Here is a 19107-nt window from a genome sequence, read left to right on the forward strand (position 1 = left end):
TTCAGGTCCTGTGTCAGGTCATTTTTCCAGAATATGACATCCAGATAGTGTTCATCTGCTGTAAATATTTTTAAGGGTTTTTACTAATACCCAAAGTCACAATGTCAAAATGTTGTTTTCCTGATTACATATTTGTTCCTATATCAGTCTAAGTACTTCTCACTATTGAATCCTTTAGATATGACTTAAGTGGAAGGTCTTCCTTTACACAACACCAGCAGCAAACATATTTTCACATTGCTGCTAACTAATACAACAGCATTACAAGGCCAATGCATCTTTCCGAGTACACAATGTGCAGAAAGCTGAGCAAGAACAGTCTATAAACTAAAAAAGAAAAGCAAAAACACCAGAATTACATAAGGATATCAGCTAAAATATCCATGTTTAGTTAGTTAATTACTCTCCACGGACAACAGAAAGTTGAAAGTCATCTTTTATTGCACAATAAAAGATCACACATACCATGTTTTGACTCATGAGATTGGTCCACATGGGAATACAGAGTTATACTTACAAAGAAAAAAAAAAAAGAAGAAAAAAAAAGATAAAACCCCACCACATAACTTATTTATTAATGACCGGGTTTCTGACTTCAGGATCAGCCAGTGAATCACAGCCTGGTGAATTACGTTGCACTTGGTTCAGCAGTGCTTGGAGAGGGCCTGCGAACAGTCAAATATTCAACTTGCCCCGGGTTCTGGAGGGCAGTTTCACAGACATGAACTGGACAAAGGTGGTGACGTTTTTAGATCCAGTCTAAAGATTTATTTTACAGTTGCCTTTCACCATTTGTCATCATTATACCTAAACTGCAGTTATGCTATTTTTAAATCTCATGGTCGCTTCAAACTTTAAATGACACTTTCCCTTCGGTAAGATGGTGCAACGAGCTAAAAGCAAATTCAAGAAAAGCATGGCTGTTAATTCAAAGATAAATTACGATCAGGTGTTCCTGTCACTTTCGACATAAACCCATGTTGACGACTTCTGGTAGTACGAGTGTATATCAAAAGGTAACAGCTTTTCCACCACATTAATGTCTGAAGTTGACAAAGGAGAAGAAAATAATTGCCGGGGCAATAATTCACGTTTTGTCTTCTGCCAAGAAAACATTTTAGTGTCTGTGAAATTCGATTGCAATGAACTGGAAAAAACACATATGGAGACTGATATTTTTCAGCTTTTGTAATGACTGGCTTGACAAATAAAATAAGTTCTAATGTTTTTATTTTTATGGATTGTTTTCAGGGGTTCTTTAACTTCTGAGGCTGCGTATCAGGGGTGCTCTTCTAATAAGCCACATAGGAGGCCTGAACTATGGAAATGAATAAGACTCATCATTCCCTAATGTAACCTCGAACACTGTCAAATAACACAAAGACTTCATAACCTGTTAGTTTGAGCCTATCAGGATGGAGAAAGAAACAAATATATAACATCCTTAACCAGATTTAGTGCGATATATTTGCATGATGTTGTAGATATTTTCAGAGTTCTAACTTTGCAGTTTGAACTTTAAATGCATGATTAACACGTCATGAATCTGACAGACTCTTCAGGTACTTTACTTGTTTGAACTGCAGATTCCCTACAATGTCAGCTTCAAAACCTGCTAGTTTTCAGTCATCTTCTCGTTCTAGAGGAAAAAATAAAAACAGGTTTTTGAAAAAGTATGCTACTGTACTGCAGCTTTAGAAAGGATCCTGCATCTGCAGACTGTACCAAAGGGTGGCTCACGCTGGATTACCGTGGGGACTATGAAAAGAAAATAAAGAGGAGTCAAAGGAGCTTGCCAAGAAAAGCGTCTGGACTTCTTTAAGTTACTTGAAGACGTTTCACCTCTCATCCGAGAAGCTTCTTCAGTTCTAAGGTCAAATGGTGGAGAGTCCCAGATATAAACCTAGTGGGAGTAATTGAACATCCCTCTGTGGGGGGATACTCCCACTAGGTTTATATCTGGGACTCTCCACCATTTGACCTTAGAACTGAAGAAGCTTCTCGGATGAGAGGTGAAACGTCTTCAAGTAACTTAAAGAAGTCCAGACGCTTTTCTTGGCAAGCTCCTTCGACTACGATGACCTGGATGACTGAGAACCTTCACAGACAAAATAAAGAGGAGGTATTCTAAGAACTCTTAACCATTTAATTTTGATGTAATTACATCTAAAAAAAAAAAAAAAAAAAAAAAGGAAGAAGAAGACAAATTAAAAAACAGGGCATGTGACATTACCAGATACTTTAAATTCCACGTGAACCAAAATGCTTTTGTCTTTGAGAAAACTTAACAAAACCAGCCACTGGTCAGTCAACAACGTAAAGACGAGAACTGTACAATAAATACATTTTTTTATGATAAGAGATAAACGTTTACATTTTTGAGGTGACTGTTTTGAAGAACATTTAAGTTAACCAACGAGAACTTCAATGAAAAGAAAAACACTGTTAAAGAAGGCATGGTGTGACACGAAGAGACAATACAGAGCCATCGCCAGTCGACTTGATTAACCCCCCCGCCCCCGAGCTGTGGTTACATACTGCACCTGCAAGTTTGTTTCACAAGTTTTTGCACAAGAATAAGCCATTAACAGCAAATGATGTGCACACATGACCTCTGGAACGCAACGCTTGCCCGTTCCTTTGAGATAAATCATCTGTGGTGCAAAGCGACTGGCTTCCCCTTCTGATTTGCTCTTTCGGGAATCTCGAACAACACACGACAACAATCAAATACTTAGGCTGCATACATACTGTGTGCGCATTATCATCCTAGATGTGCTGGATACCAGACACAAGGCCCCGTGAAGGAAGAGAATTCTAAAAGATTAAGTAGCATTCCTCAAAGGGAAATTCTGATATTTCCCAGCTTGTGTCTTATTCCTCTAATTATCAGCAGATTTCTTGTGGAGATTTGAGAAGCTAAACACTGCTAAGAATGTAACAGGTCAGGGTACGAAGCATGAATAATTACAGCTCTGAGTGCAAAGAAAAAAGCTTTAAAAACGACTGCAGCAGTGAACTGCAGAGCAGCTAGGGTGCAGCGCTCATCTCCATTAACTTTACAGCTTTAGTCAATAAAAGTGTGCACGGTATTTACCCTACAAGTTTAACTTTGGGATTCTGAAAGTTGCAGACGCTAACCCTAACTCTTCAATAAGACTCTGAAATTTAGATCCAGACTGAGTAATCCCAGAATTTCCCTTTAAAGAACAGCATGGCATCATCTAATGATAAAATCCAACACTTAGATTTTCAAATGTTAACCACTTTCCAAAAGATAATCGCCACACTGGAAACGTGAAGTCAAGATAGCGTGCAAGTGAGGCTCACAAAAAGAGAAATGAAAGCAATTTTAGAGGCACTGGTAAGCAAACAGTCACTTTTTGTTAACTCTCCATTTGTGCTTTGAGGGATGATTGATTGACCTTTAGGGATAAATGTAGCGATTTGAGCAGTGGTACCTTCCGTTACTATTGGCTTCTGAAGATAATGCACATCACCAATGCCGTGTACGCATAAAAACAAAAAGGAAAGACAAACAATAACATGACCTAATAAGGAGATGTAATTGAACATCTATACAAAAAAATACTCGCTAAATAAGGCATTTTACTTTGAATAATACATAATGAAACTAACAGAAAAAGAATGTCATATTTGGTGAAAGTTTGGCAAAGCAAAAGAAAAGTATAATAAATTATATGTAGCCACAAACTTGTGACAAGGCAACAACTATGTTTGTTTTTTTTTCCCCAACAAGAAATGTGACCTGTAAGGACGAAACAGAGTAGAAACTGCTCCACCACAAAATGTGTGCGCATGCATGCACACATACACACTTTCTCCCATTACAGCACACTCTCGCATACACACACACGCACGCACGCTCACACTCACGCACACACGCACACACACACACACAATGGAAAGTAAAAGACCACACGGAAACAGGTTAACATTCACAAAAAGACATTGTGCAAAAATAATGTTTTCATATATGAAAACAAAAAGAAGTGAAGTTATACGTTACATCAGAAACATCTGACATTTACCCCCAAAATACACACCCTGTCGTGAAAAGACTGAATAAAACCAGCAACTTGCATCCTTTTAATGTACAGTACAGTCTGTTTGATACAGAAAAAAAAACTGGGACTAAGCTCTATGCAAAAATCCTCTGCGCATATGTCAAGTATTCTTCCCCCTAATGGAGGAACAAAGTAAAGACAATGAAGAAATCAATGGTGCGCTTAAAACAAAAAAACAAAATCAGCAATATACAGCGATAGATTTACATATTTAGAAACTCTTAGTATGAACTGCTATTAAAATTAATGTGACGGGGGAAAGCCAGAGTGATTCATACTACTACCATATCCCTCCTCTCCCTATTTTATCTGTTCTTCATTCTTTAAAAAAAAAAAAAAAAAAACTAACAAAAAGAAAAACAAAAAAAACAAAAACCAGACTGTTCCCTTTCCCTGGACAGATGATCGACACAGCACAGGTAATCTCTTTCTGAACACACTAAGGAGAAAAACAGGAAAAGGACAGTGGGGGGGATGACCGACTGATGCTACAGGTCATGATTGTAATCATTATGCAGCATCATTTTGCACTGTTCCTGATGAGATGCTGGTTACCTGATTTGTTGTAAGTAAATGTAATTTAGGACTTGATGAACCCCAAGGGACCCAAAAAAAAGAGCACCTTCTTTTCCTCTACTCTCCCACAGCCCTCCTCCCCACTCCTGTGTTTGCAAGACAGGATATCACATCTACCTCCTACTGCCCCCTGGTGGCCAGGATGAGCTTAGGGTTGATGTTCCTGCCCTTTCATGTTTTCTGATTAGAGCTAACCACTTGAGGGGAAGGGAGGGAGGTGGGGGTCTCCCAAAGTGACTTTGTGGCTGAGTTAAAAAATAAAATTACATGAGCTAATAAAAGTAATAAAACAAATGAATCTCATGATTGTTCCTTGCCTTTATAAAGAAAAGCAAATGAGAAAGCATATGCCTAAGCCTCTCTTGATAGCTGTTCGGAATTTCTGCTGTACTGCTGTTGTGGGAATCTGGATTCATAATCTAGTGTTCACGTTCGATTTATCTTTGTGATCTACTTTATGGAGGAGTTACTGCAGCAGCAACACAATATTAAGAATCATGATAACATTATAATTAAAATAAAATATGCATCTAAAGCATGGAGAACTTGCAGAATATCTTAAAGTTAGGATTTAACATTCGTGACTGGGATGGACTAACCTGGCTCGTATTTTGTGATCTTCTAGTTAACATTATTCTCACAATTTTGTTAACTTTATTAGGTATAAAACTAGTAGAGACAAATTAATTTCTTCTAATTTGGCAGCCTTTTTAAATGCACTAAACATACTTTTATTCAATAACGCCCACAATCATATCAACGTGATTTAGATATATTTCAAAAGGGCTACTCTCTAAAATCTTTGTGGGTCTGTTGTGTTTCTGCAGCAGACACTGGCTCTTGCATATTTAGATACTTAGGTTGTTTTTTCTGTTACTATCAACTAGGAAAAGGTGTTTTAGTGTCATATCTGAATGACTGTTCTCCTTTTAGATTAATCTAGTCGGCATGAACATTGAACATTGCACAAATTTCCCTAGATTTAGTGGAGTGTGTCAAAACACAAGATTTAATCGCTCCCCCGCATGAGCTTTTCAGAATTTCCAAACTGTGGTGAGAAAAATAACTTCGGAAAAACCACTTCTGGCAGCTGTGCCCCACCTTCCCAGTCATCCTTGTGTCCATACAAACCAGGCGAAAACCAAAGCTGCCTGTCCACCTTGGCTCACCTTGAGCCTAAAACGGTATCAATACTACGGTCAGAGTTGCTCTTGGTCAGGCCAGGTTGCATTCGGTGTGTGTTGGGTGTGTTCCTGTTGAGAAGTATCCCTCCCGACTCAGTCTCAATGGAGAATGAAGGAGAACACTACAGAGAGGATCATTTTTTACACTAGTTTTCTTTGTATACAATGAATGAGTGGAGAGGGTGGGTGGGGTCTTGGTATATAAACATGACCGAGCTGAATATAATCGTCATCATTATTAGTCATCATCATAATAAAAGTCTTTACATGGACATTGACTGACAGACACGGCACAAATTTTACACTGTTGCTCAGCTGAGAAAGGAGAGCAACAAAGGAGACAGGAGGAGAGAGCAGGAAGTGGGCTGTCCTTCAGGCCTCTGCAGTTCCTCTCCTCTATGCATCCTCTTGTTCCACTTGTCTCTGCTCCTCAGTGTCCTGCTTCTCCTCCTCCTCCTTTGCCTCCTCTCCTGTCTCCTCCGATCTTTTCTCATTGTCTTCTGTTGCTCCCTCAGTGTGGTCATTGGAGTCCGGTTCCTGGGGCTCTGAAGACCCACCCTCTGCATTCCCCTGCCCAGTCTGGAGCTCGTCAGCTGGAGTTGGGTCTGGGTCTGAAGCTGAGGTAGAGGGGATGGAGGGAGATGAAGAGGTGCCTGGGTGGGAGGTACCACCAGCCTTATCTGTACTTTCTCTCTCCTCTCCATCTCCAGTTGCTGCCTTCTCCCTCTCCTCTTCTCGCTCGCCTTCTTCTCTTCCTCTCTTCTTTCTCCTCTTGGGGCTGCCTGGAGAGCTATCAACTGCACCAGGGGGCATGGCTGGAAGTGCCATGATGCCACCATGTGGCAAGAACATGTGTGGGTAAAGCAAACCGTGGGACATGCCCGGGATTAGGAAAGGGTTGAAGGTAAGATGGCTGCCAGTGCCAGCTCCAAGATGTGCAGAGCTGAGGTGGGCCCTGGTGGTGGAGGTAATGATGGCTGCTGCTTCTGCCGCTACTGGTCGTTTGTTAGCCTCTGCAGCGCCTTTCTCCTCCCGCGTCCTGTCCTTTTCGCCACCAGCAGCAGGGGCGCTGCCCTCTCTTTCTGCAGGCGTTGTCGAAGAAGGGCTGGCCGCCTCAGTTGCAGACGGTGCGGTTGTCGTGGTGACCTTCACAGCAGACGCTGAAGAAGAGGAGGAAGTCGAGGAGGAGGAGGAGCTGGGATGAGGAGAAGGTGGCGGTGGCGTGTGTGCCATCATGGTGCCAACGCTGAACAAAGCATGCTGTGGGATTGCAGCCCCATGGGGGTGCGGGATTCCATGCAGCATCATGGGTAACATACTCAGACCATTCTTGGCATCTTCGGCAGACCCCCCAGCTCCTCCCGCTGAGACAGCTGCAGGGAAACCATGCGGGAATCCAGCTGCCATAATCCCAGAGATGGGAATTCCAGGGATACCACTGCGGAGATTTTGCATGGCCACCATGGAGTCCATGCTGCCAATCAAACCACCATTCATGAAGAGAGGAGGACCGAGACCCGGTGAGGAAGAGTCCGAGACGGACAGGAGAGGTTTAGGCATTTCGCTGCGAGGTCGACGTCCACGGCGGCGGGAACTTGGGTCCTTGTTGACGGGTTCTGTGAGGATCCGAGAGAACTTCCCTTCAGGAAGGAAACCCTGCAAGAGGAGGCCATGAGACAACACATTAGTGCACAAGAACAACTGGAACTGACAAAGTATCGCAGGTAGAAGAACAGCCATAGGAAAATTCAAAAGGACAATTAAAAGCATCATTTTTTTTTAGTCTTTCACTGGTCTGACACTCCTGTGAGAGTAGAGATGACGCTACATCTCTTTCCAAATCTACTTGCTTGCATACTTGCATTTTTAGTATGGCACCAATTGGTTGTTTTAGCATGAAAACTATACAACTAACTGAATGAGAGTGAAATAAGTTTCAGCGCAACAGATTTTCAAAATTTTCAGGGCTTTCACAAAAACATCCTAAAAAGTGGCAGTAATTACAACTCATGCCTGATTCTCTACATCAGAAAAAGATCTGTAGCTTCTTATGTCAGCCTTCTGCAGTCTGTGATATCCTGCTACACAGGCTTGATGTGCATGGCATTTCTGAGGAAATGTTACACTTGGGGCTCGTTGTCTTTTACAACTGATGTCAGAGAGGGGCAAAACACACCCTGTTGACATCCAATGCTACACAGTATCATACTCACAGAGTGTTTGACCACATCAGCCCAGTCTGGAGCCACATAGTATTCCGAGTTGGCATCCAACCATCTAGAGAGCTCCTTTATGGCCGGAGCCATAGCACCACCAAGCTGCAAAGTAGGAAAACCAGCACAGTGTAGTTGCAATGATATCAAATTGTATGTAGGCTTTTTCTAGCTTCCCCTACTCAAAGGCAGCCTGTATTATTGGTGGACAGCAAAGCGCCACCAAACTGCAGCAAAGGAAGCAATAACACAGCAATCCTTCTACTTCCCATGGCTGAACTTTCATTGGTTCAGTTTTATGTTTTAAAATGAACACTTTTATTTGATTTTTGTGTTTCATGTATTTTATATGCGTGTCTGTGTGTGTTTTCTACCCTGCGTCCAGTGCCGCGGTGCACAACTGGGACCCTCTCCTCCCCCGTCAAAGAGTTTATATCCAGCTTGGTGGGATCTTTACAGCGATGCCTCCTCTGTTTGGGACGCTCTACAAAACCATGCAACAGACCTGCACCAGACTGCACAGTAGCCAGGGAGGGTAGATGGGGAAAAAGGTTGTAAGTGCCAATTAATCTGAGCATAAAAGAATAAGTGCTCAACTGTAGCCTCAGCAGAGGACATTCCAATACAGAAAAGGCAAAATATAAAGAATACAACACAGCAGGATTTAGAGCATTACAATCCTAGAAATCCTCGACTTACATGAGCAAATGCCGGCAGATCCATGGTGTAGCCTGGATTCTGTCTCAGCCACTCAATTAGACCTTTGCCGGCTGCCTCTCTGTCAATGGCCACAATCTCTGGCTGAGGAGGTGTCTGGGTTGGGGTGGGAGTAGAAGAGGAGGACGGTGTGGGAGGACCTGCAGGTCGCTCTGAGGGAGAGGGGGATGGCGAGGAGGTGGAGGAGGAAACAGAAGAGTGGCTGATCACCTCAACCCGGCCCTGTACATGGAGAGACAGACACATATAGATAACACAAGATTTACTTTCTTCTTTCTTTTTTAATCAACTTTATCTTTTGTTTTTTGTCCCCAAAATGTTCTCGGTGGTGCTTCTCTTTCACTCTGAAGTAAGTGCAACTACTCTAAATGCCCTTACTCTGAAAAGGCCCTCCTCCCTCTACCCACCTGTGATTCAGGGAGGTGCAGTCCTCGGCTCTTGGTGAACTCAGAGTACAGAGCTTCCACATTTCTCCTCCTCCCTCTCCTCCTCCTCATTGAATCATCTCCCCTCAGGCTCCCGTTAACTATTTGTCCTGTTACCGGATGGATGAGCCCCGCCTGCAGAATTCCGGCCATGTCGATTCCCACGGGGCCTGGCAGCGGGGCCGTGATGGGAGGTGGCGGTGGTATCTTATGACTGCTGCCCGCACCAGCATTGAGGTGGCTGATTCCTGGTGCAACCACAGCTTCATTTGTTCCAATGCTACTCGTGGTGCTTATTTCTCCTGAAGACTTGGTCAGATCTATGGCTGCTTCTTGCCAGCCATTTATCAATATGGCTCCTGTACGGTGAGAGGGCGGAGCAACCACGGGTGCTTTATCACTACTGGAGCTTGTGGTAACAGCAGTGTGGCATGACGATGCAGATTTTCCAGCTAAAACCTTGGCAGCTGCCGCAGCAGCGGCTTCATAGTCGAAAGACCTCCGACCTCCTGCTCGTTTGAGCTCAGGGAGGAAGGCAGGAGCCACAAGCCTCTCCTGTAACAGAGGCAAGGAGGTAAGGCGCCAAGCTCCGCGCCCGCATGCGCCGCCCCGCGGCATGTACTGTCAGGGTGGACAGGGTGGGTGAGGGGTAGACAAGAATGGGAGAGAGATGATGGCTTTATTAAACATACATATGGACTGAGACACAACACAGTGGCGGCTGTCAACTAGACCTGGGTAAAACTGTTAGATATTTAAAATGTTTTTGTTTGTTTTTTTCCTGAGAGTGAGTGTGTCATCTTTGGATGCTGCTTCAGGCACCTGACAAGTTAACTTGTTTACATCTGAAAGTATGAGACACGGAACAAACAGCTCATAATCCATCTGTTCGCTGGCCTATGGTGTCAAACATTTTGTAAACAAACCTCTTGGTTTAAAAACGCTGAAGGCTAAGCAGCCAGAATATAAACTCAGAGCAGAGACACAAATCTGGTCATTATTCTCACTCTCGCATATATGAAATGTGTCTTTATAGATATATGACAACTTGCCCAAGTCTAATCTCCACATTTATATTATCAACAGTACACATTACTGAGACAGGAAACTTCACAATAAGCAACAAAGCAATGGTGTGGATTAGAGGTGCCCAGTGCTAATAGTTTTATTTATAACTATTGCAGTTATATTTTATATAGAACATAACAATGAAGAGTTAAGGAGACACATACAAACAAACAAAATCTTTAGCAGAAAATGAAAAACTCGGTCAGACTCATGATGCATTTTGCAAAGACCTGGTCAGTCAGTTGATTATAGTCAGTCTAAAGTCAGCCTTGTTAGCACTTTAAGCAAACTGGGCACAACTTGTATGAGCCATGGCATGGGAGAGATAAATGCTGACAGATGACAGATACACCGATATGTGCAACAAAGGGAGTTAATTTATTCATTCACTCTTCGAGTCTCACCTTAGGTAGTCTTGTGAGAGGGGGAGGAATGGAAAATCCCAGTGCAGGATTCGCCTGCTGCACCCTGGCCTGGGTTGGGACAGAGCCCGAGGCCGTGGTGGAGAGAAAACCTGCTCGGTGTTGGTGGTGCTGGGCTAAACTGTTGGCCAAGCAGGAGTTGGCAGCCAGGGCGGCTGGTGAGTCATACTGCTCGCTAGATGAAGGCCACTTCCCCTTAAGGATGGCGTGGCAGATGCTGTCCAGGCGGTTGATGATTACTCTATCCTACAGGGGCCATAAAAATAAGCGGAGAAATTAATTAATAAACACGAATAACTTAATTTACAAGAAGTGTACCAAGTGCCACAAAATTTAGCTAAAATGTAAAACTCATTTTGTCTTTTCAGACTTTCTAAGCAGCGTCAGCACTGTCCTCTAAATGAAAGCAGTGAAATTGCCGGTGAGAACTCAAAACAGGGTATTTTTGCTTCTAATCGGCAAAAACGAAAACATTTTCCTGCAAAAGAGGAAGAGCAGAATTTATAAAAATAATTATTCTAACTTTACTGTCAAAAATGTTTTAACCATGGGAGAATCAACGTCTACTGTTAAATATTTTGTAAACACATCACTGAGAATGTTACAGTAATAGTTAAACATATATTTTACCTTTGGCCACTCAGAAAATGAGTACAGTGCTTTCTCCTGTAACAGCTGAGCGATGGTTGGCTCTCTGGTTTCATGAAGGCTGTCAGGAATCTCACACACTGAAATGGGAGCTGCAAACCTGGGGCTGGCAGAAAACCCTTCGACCACAGGCACTGTGCAAAATGGAAATGGGTTAAGTACAAACAAATGAATTTAAGTGTGAAAGGTGAATTAACTTCATGAAAGTCTCAGCATCCTCACCGGGTGTACTGGGTCTCTCCTCCTTTACTTGGCCTTTCAACTCTGCACTTTCTGAGGTTTCTACTAGGCCATCATTCTGCTCAAGCTTTGGGGTCAGGACTGTGCTATCTGCCTCCAACATCTCATGTTTTGTCTCAGTTTTGACCTCAGATAACGCTGTAAACCCAAGGACCTCTGGCTTGGCCTCAGGTTTTATCTCAGAACTTTCTGGGTAGCTTGTGAACCCCAGACCCTCAGCCTTGGCTTCAGGCTTGATGACAGATGTCTCAGGAAAAGCTGCTAACCTCAGGTCTTCAGGCTTTGCCTCGGTCTTAAGCTTAGGACTCTCTGGATAAGCACTAAACCCCAGAGCTAATGGTTTGACCTCTGATTTGACTTCGCTGCCACCTGCATAGGCTACAAACTGCAAAAATTCAGGTTTAGTGTCTAAATGCTCTGGCTTCATACGAAAGCTCAGATCTTCAGGTTTAGTCTCCAGTGTTTCAGGTTTAATCGGATATTCTAACTGCTCTGCTTTGGTCACCAATCCTTCTGACTTTACGGGGTAGGAAAAGAAACTGGTGTGTTTGACTTCAGAGCTATCAGGGCAAACATCCTCAATAGTCTGTGTCTTGGTATCTTCAATCTTGACTGGTAGCAACAATTGCTCTGGTTTCTCCTCACCATCGGGTAAATGAGAAAATTTAAGGTCAGATGGTTTTGTGTCGATGTTGTTCACAGGCAGAGTTGAGCCCATTTTGATTTCATTTTGATCGAGCAGGTTATCTTTGCTGTCCTGATCAAGGGAGAATTTTAGTGCGTTATTCTTACAGTCTCTGCTGCCATCGGGCAAGTTCAGGTCTTCGTCTGAACCCTTGCAGTGTGCCATAGAGGCTTCATTTTTGGCTTCCTCCATGCTGTTGCTCTCTCTGGTGGTTTCAGTAGAGTTTGATGGTTGTGTAGGGGATGACACAGAAACAGAAGGGCAGGAGAGCTGTCCAAATTGCGAGTAAATGCTACCCAACTCCATCTCATTGGTTTTGACATCTAGTTGTTTCAAACGCTTTTCTTCCTCCTCATCACAGGGTTGTACAACCGGAACATCAAACGGAGAAACATTATCCTCTTGCCCTTCGGAAATCTCATCTACCTGATCTGCTAGATCTGTGCGACCCATCAAGCTGCCCTGTCTAGACTTTTTTGGAATTCCTTTCATTTGCACAAACTCTTCAGTTGTGTTGCACATCAATGCTTCAGTGTCAAGAGAATTTTCAATAGACCGTTCCTCCACCGCTTGGTACAAAATCAACCCCTCCACCTCCTCCGTAGGCTCTTCAATAGATAGGCTGCCCTCCTGTTCGAGCTTTCCAAGATAAGAGTGCACGTCTTGGGGTGAGTCCTTTTTATGCTCTGCTTGGTCAAAGCGACCCTCGAGGTCTTGAGACATTTGGATAAAGACTTCCTTCCTCTCGCCCTGTTCTCCAAGGGCAGACTCTGATTCTATCCCTTCTAACTCTGGCACTTCCATGGGTGGATTCAAAACTCCCAAACTTTGGTCTGCACCTGCAAGCAAAAAACATTGAGATGTAATGTAGGGGACATAGCAGTGGTTGGTGTTATCTCTTCATTTTTTTAATCCTCAGATTGGGGCGTAAAACATTAGACGGTTTAAAGTTATTAAGAGGCTTTGCCATAGTGTATACAGCCTAAAGAAATCTTAAAACATCAGGACATTTCATTAGCAACTGATATAATTTATGATATATTAACATGTATGTATGACAGCAACTTGTACATCTTTACAAACGGAATATTTGTGATCATTCCTGGAAAAAAAAAAAAGTAGGTTAAATACTATGCTCAATATTTTCCCTTTGACATACCTTGGTTTGGATTACATTCCTCTCCTTCCAGATGTTTGTCTCTTTGTTTTTCCACATTCTGTTCCAAGGTCTCCCTTGACAAGTCTTCAACTTCTTCCTCCTCCTTATCATCAAACTCAAAGCCGGTACTTTCCTCCCGATCATCTCCATCCTCCACAGGATTAGTCAGGCTCTCAGAGACATCAGAGTGCCCCAGTCCATCCTGTGGCTCATGGGCAGTGATGTCAGACAGAGAAAGTGGAGGAGGGGGTACGTACGGCAGAGGAGGACTTGCTGACAGGTCCGTGTGATCTGCACTCGGTTCTTCATTCACACCAATGTCCTGGACACAAAATATAAGTGTTAGATTTATTGAAGCCTAAATGGCATTGCTCATTTTGGCAATAATATAATACTACTGATTATTAACTTTAGTTTACTTGTATAATGATGGTGTGATCAAGTCGCAGCTTTCCAACATTTAAATTGATTAAAAAAAAAAGAAAAAACACACACACACACACACACACACACACACACACACACACACACACACACACACACACACGAAGCTATTCATCGCTGCAATTAAAAAAATACTGGCGACACCAGTGCTACCCCTCAAGCTCCTAGTAGACAACCTATGGTATCAATTTTAAAATTCTACATCACCTTGTTTTCAAGTTATCATATTCACGAGATTTTCAGAAAACTTGACCTTTGACCTTGAGGTCGAGGTCACTGAGACTCAAATTCATCCCAGATTTTTAATCAAAACATTTGTGAAATGAATTTGAAACTCCTATGTCGCCTTACTCTAAAGTATTACATTCACAAACTCGCGTGTCCATGCCGCCTGCAGGGTGACAACAACATGCCATCAGCCTTTTACGGCTGAGGGGTAAAAAAGGAAAGATGTAAATCGCACGATGTGAACATAATCTATAATGAACATTTCCAATGTCATAAAAATTAACATGCTATTTTTTTAACATTGATGTTAAACTGCAGCTAAAACGGCCATCTTTGAGAAGTCTTTCAGAATTTTCTCTCAATTATTACCATTTTTTTTTTTTTTTTTTGCAAACTTTGCAATATTTTTTCTTCTATTCGACTGTGCAATAATCACTGTGCAATAGACTCACTCAAATGTGCAATCCACTGGTATCCCTATTTATCCATATTATATATTCTGTATTTATATATGTGTATATATGGTATATTTATGCTTATATCTTTACTCTTATTCCCCTCTATTGTATCTGTAACACGCAACTTCTGTCGGTGCTGTGCTACTAGAAACTGAATTCCCGGAGGAACCCACCTGAGGGATTAATAAAGTTTCATCTAATCTAATAGAATTTGAAAAGATGCCATTTTAGAAAATAATTTGGCAAATACTTGATAAGTGCAGCCCTTAGTGTTTGGCAAATGTGTTTTACAGATCTTAAAATGTAAAATATGCAAAATACAATGAATAGTTTCACTTTGAGCAATATGACCCTGACAAACATCAAAGATCAGCATTCATTTGAGCTTTACTGAAACACAACCCGTTCATTGAATATACTAACCGAAAGAAGAGGCAAAATGTCAGCAGTTAACAATGCAGCTGAGCACTTTTGTGTTTTTAATATTCCCTACAACAGATTTTCCCCTTTACTTTTTCCTCTTTTGTTAGAGCAATTTTTCCATGTTTATCTACCGTCTGCCCCACTGGACACATTGCATTACATTATTTGAGCATTAAGCCGATAATATGAAAAGGGTTTCAGATTATTGTTATCTTGAGGGCTGTGATTACAAAGACATTTAAGATGATTTTAAAATTCATTTTATATTTATTTTGTAAGATGGCACTGTTATCCAGAGGGCACAGGCTGGTGAAACCAACCTTAAAGAGCATGTAACTTGAGGACAGTGGCTCAACAGAATCGCCTGCTGATGGATGGGAAGGAGGGGATGAGGGCGGAAGGCCCAAACACTCCTCCAGAGTTCCACCTTCCTCCCCTCCTCTGTCTCCCCCCTGTGCCTCCTCATCCTCCTCCTCCAGGAAGCCCGTCTCTAAGGTAGAAGGACCCAGGATTGGATCAGATTCATTGAACATATGGTGAGCAGGACTAGTGTGGTCCGTACTGTCCCAGGGAGCCTGCAATACAGAAGTGTAGGATGTCAAAGCACAGAAATAAGAAAACCTATGTGAATAACTTGAACTGTTAAATTTCAAATGGTTAGTTGATGACCAAAAACATTTTTATTATATTTTTATTAACCGAGTAGGTGTCATAACGTCAGATATTTGCTATATCAGACAATAAAAATGCTTAAAACATATAAATTATAAATTTCCTATAAATTCAATTTTTTGCTTAGGGCAGAAACAAAGCATCTCATGCAGTCCATACAGTTGACATTTCAATCACAGACATATTTAAATAAGACTTGTATAATAAACTATCAGAGTAGTTATCTCAAATAACACTGCATACCTGTAACTGATCCAGCTCCACTGATGGTGCCATCAGCCCAGTTTCCTCAGACGAGCCCTGCTCACCAACGAGCACATCACTCCTTAGTTTTGAATCCAGGTCTGTCCCACCCACACCGTATGAGTTGAGCATGCTTTGACCTCCTGCAGCTGAGTTAAAGGGGAAACCGTTGAGGGCATCTTTGGAAACCTTTCCTCCATGTAAAGAATCTGCAGACATGGTGTCATGCTGTAGCGTGCCCAGCTCCAGAGTTTCATCCAAAGGTGGACAGTCAAGGAAATCTCCTCGAGGTCCAGGAACTATTCCCAGACTTGGTGAAGCTGAATCATGAGCATCCAATGGTGGAGGGTGAAGGTGAGGGTGAGAAGAAGAGGAAGAGGAAGAGGAAGGAGAGGGAGCAGATGGAGGTATAGGGTGTTGCGAGTGATGATGATGGTGGTGGTGATGAGAGGATTGGTGGGGATATTCAGGAGGCTGAGGAGAGTGGCGACCGAGTCCCGAATCGTACAGACAGCAGTGAGGATGAGGAAGCTGGGGATGAGATGAGGAGGAGGATGAGATGCCAGGATGAGTCGCCAAGCCAGTGTGATGAGGGTGATGGTGGCTTTGAGGATGAAGGTGAGCAGGGTGTCCCCTGACATAGTTCCTGTGAGCCTCCAGGAAGCTCAGCTGAGGGTCGTTGAGGATGTAGAAGTCGGTGCGGCTCAAACCGTGGCGCGCTGCCCCAATAAGGAGGTCGCGGTCGTGTTTGCCAGACTCCCACCATACAGGGAGGTAGAGCGAGGGCCGGCACAGCTGAAGACGGGCTGAGAGTAACGGATGGCGGAGAACCTGAGAGAGGGATGCAGTTCAGAGACCAAGCTACTTTCTTAACCGAATGAAAATGTCTACATTTTATCCATTTTTATATTCACATAGTCAGAGAGATGGTCAGGTTTAGTAGACAGAAGTGTCGTTCTTTTGTTTTATGCTTTCTGGACAAATATGTTTTGACCCTTGGCACTAGACTCCCCAACACAACTAGCGAGTTAGCTGTGGGCATTACCTCAGCCCCAGTTTTTAGCTGTGTAACCTAACGCATGATAAATAGTCTGACTTATAAACAGTTCACACTTTTGACCATGTAGAAAATGTCTAAATGTCTATTCTGAGGTTAGATATGACATCATTTGTAGGGAGTGTCTTTTTTTAATGACTTGTATACAGGTTCACCGATGATTCACTTTTTTATCTTTAGCCTTTTTTTGATGACACTGAAAAGAAGGGAGCTAAGGAGGGACAAATGAGGTTAATTTGAACCCCTCTAAACCATCAACACAAACTCAGAACAGTACAAGCAAGATAAACTTTGAAGTCAATGTCTAACAGAGTTCCATCGATGAAAAGGACGCTATTTGTTATTAAGCTTTGTTTCTTCAAAGAGCCCACCTGCTCTCTGATCTTGCGCAGCAGCTCGATGCGGTATAGCGTCCTAGCTGCTCTTTCTTCTGTCAGAGGCTCCACAATCACAGCGGGATCCACCAGTCCTGGGAGACGCAAGAGAAAGGGAGGGGAAGCAGAGAAAGAATAAAAGGATGAGAAACGGAAACAGTGACAGTCAATGTTGGCATAGAGACAGTGGAGAAGGCAGGAAAAATGCAGACCAGAGTAAAAGGGATGGAGAGTATTAGTGTGTTCAAGAGTCACTCCTGTCTTTAAATGATTTTGTGTTTTATCCTGCGTATATACAGGAGAGTAAGTTATGTGTAAATTATATGTTAACATGCAATTTGTAGTTAAATGAGTTATAAAAACTACATCTATGGAGGCTATTTTACTAGCAGGGGTCAGTAATGTTCCCAATGACGAGGTCCTCAAAAATGATCTGCAAGTTGACACTCTTATGACAAAGTCTAAACGATGTATTGTTTAACTGTAGGCTTAAGAAGTGTGGCTGAAAACCAAAAACCTGCAGTGCCCAGAAAACATTAACTGGAACATGAAGCTGAGCAATAATACAAATTAGCAAGGGTTACCCTGTTGATAAACTAAGTCCATCACAGATGTCAGTAACAACCCCAACCGGCATATTTATCATAAACAGTACCTTCTTCCTTCCTGGGTGGAAGCTTGCATGCTGTCCTGCACATGTTCACAAAGGAATTGAAGTATCTTTCCAGACTCTCATCAGTCTTCCTCTCCAGTCTGGCAAGAGCTCTGAACTGGGACCAGTCAAATGCCTTCCTCTCCGGGTCATACACCACCCCAAATGATGATACTGTGCGGTAAAAATCTGCTTGTTCTCGACGAGTCCACCTAAAAGGTCACAGAAAAATACAAATGACTGATAAATACATATACTGAGAAACTGCATATAAATGCATGTGAAAGCAGATGCGTTCGTGTCTGAATGAAGATGCCGAGCAGCAGAGCCACAAAGGTAAGATTAAAGTATACGACAAAAGCTTGGTATCTCTGTCTTATGTCAAACATTTCTACCTTCTCTGCCACTCCAGAAACAGAGGGTCAGGTTCTGTAGCGACCACAGAACACCTTCTTAAATCTTCACCCAGCTGCCAAGCCAGTGGCCCACCAGCGTGATGACTATGAGCAGCTCCAGCTCCTCCGATTCCCATGCCAACGAGGCCATCGTGAAGCATAAAGTCATGCCTGAGCAGTGGCTCGCGTCGTAGTGTGAAGCGCTGGTAGGCAGTGATGAGGCGACGTAATCGGGCCGTCAAGGCGGGGCCTGTGGGCCAGAGGGGCCGGGCTTGGACAACATGGAGAGCTGCCACCCCGGTCCCGGTTCCTGTTGTCGTTGTGGTGACCAAAGTTCCATCTTGGGTGCACAGGTCACCTGACATCTGAGAGTCTGGAGAAAAGCCAGTCAGAGTCAGCACGTTAGATCCTTCACACACTGGATGTGTTTGAAGGTATACAAAAAAAAGAAGCATCTAAATAACCACTTATCATTCAGTACAAATGTGTGTCTATGTGGATAAAGCCTGCATTATTTATGTATTCTCTTATTTTGTTCAGCTCAGAGGGAACGTGAGGGTGTGATCCTATAAAAACACAAGGACCAGAGTATATTGCTGTCGATGTGTTTCTTCTCTTCTTCGTTTCTGTGTCGCAGATATATGAAGAGCACGCGTGAAAGCAAAAAAGCAAAAAAGCCACTGCAGGCAAGATGAAGCATGCCTCTCCCAGGATTGTACAGACGTGACTGTGTTTA

The 19107-nt window shown here is 42.8% G+C and overlaps 1 protein-coding gene across 3 annotated transcripts in view; it reads right to left on the reverse strand.

Moving 5' to 3' along the window:
- Positions 1-423: 423 nt before the first annotated feature.
- chd6 (chromodomain helicase DNA binding protein 6) overlaps positions 424-19107 on the reverse strand; it is a 98943-nt gene continuing 80259 nt past the window's right edge. For 2 of the 3 annotated variants that reach the window (XM_004547354.5, XM_004547355.6), the window contains exons 32-45: positions 18372-18744; positions 17980-18188; positions 17322-17419; positions 15894-16724; positions 15299-15553; positions 13426-13747; positions 11564-13105; positions 11324-11475; positions 10676-10939; positions 9186-9824; positions 8761-9000; positions 8436-8576; positions 8062-8166; positions 424-7504 (exon numbers count right to left, since the gene is read on the reverse strand). In XM_004547354.5, the coding sequence (XP_004547411.3) occupies positions 6245-7504; positions 8062-8166; positions 8436-8576; positions 8761-9000; positions 9186-9824; positions 10676-10939; positions 11324-11475; positions 11564-13105; positions 13426-13747; positions 15299-15553; positions 15894-16724; positions 17322-17419; positions 17980-18188; positions 18372-18744 (6431 nt within the window). In that variant the 3' untranslated portion in view covers positions 424-6244. The remainder of the gene's footprint in view (positions 7505-8061; positions 8167-8435; positions 8577-8760; positions 9001-9185; positions 9825-10675; positions 10940-11323; positions 11476-11563; positions 13106-13425; positions 13748-15298; positions 15554-15893; positions 16725-17321; positions 17420-17979; positions 18189-18371; positions 18745-19107) is intronic. The other variant, XM_076884193.1, reaches the window with a different exon arrangement.

This window comes from Maylandia zebra, linkage group LG5 (assembly GCF_041146795.1).
Source record: "Maylandia zebra isolate NMK-2024a linkage group LG5, Mzebra_GT3a, whole genome shotgun sequence".
NCBI lineage: Eukaryota > Metazoa > Chordata > Actinopteri > Cichliformes > Cichlidae > Maylandia > Maylandia zebra.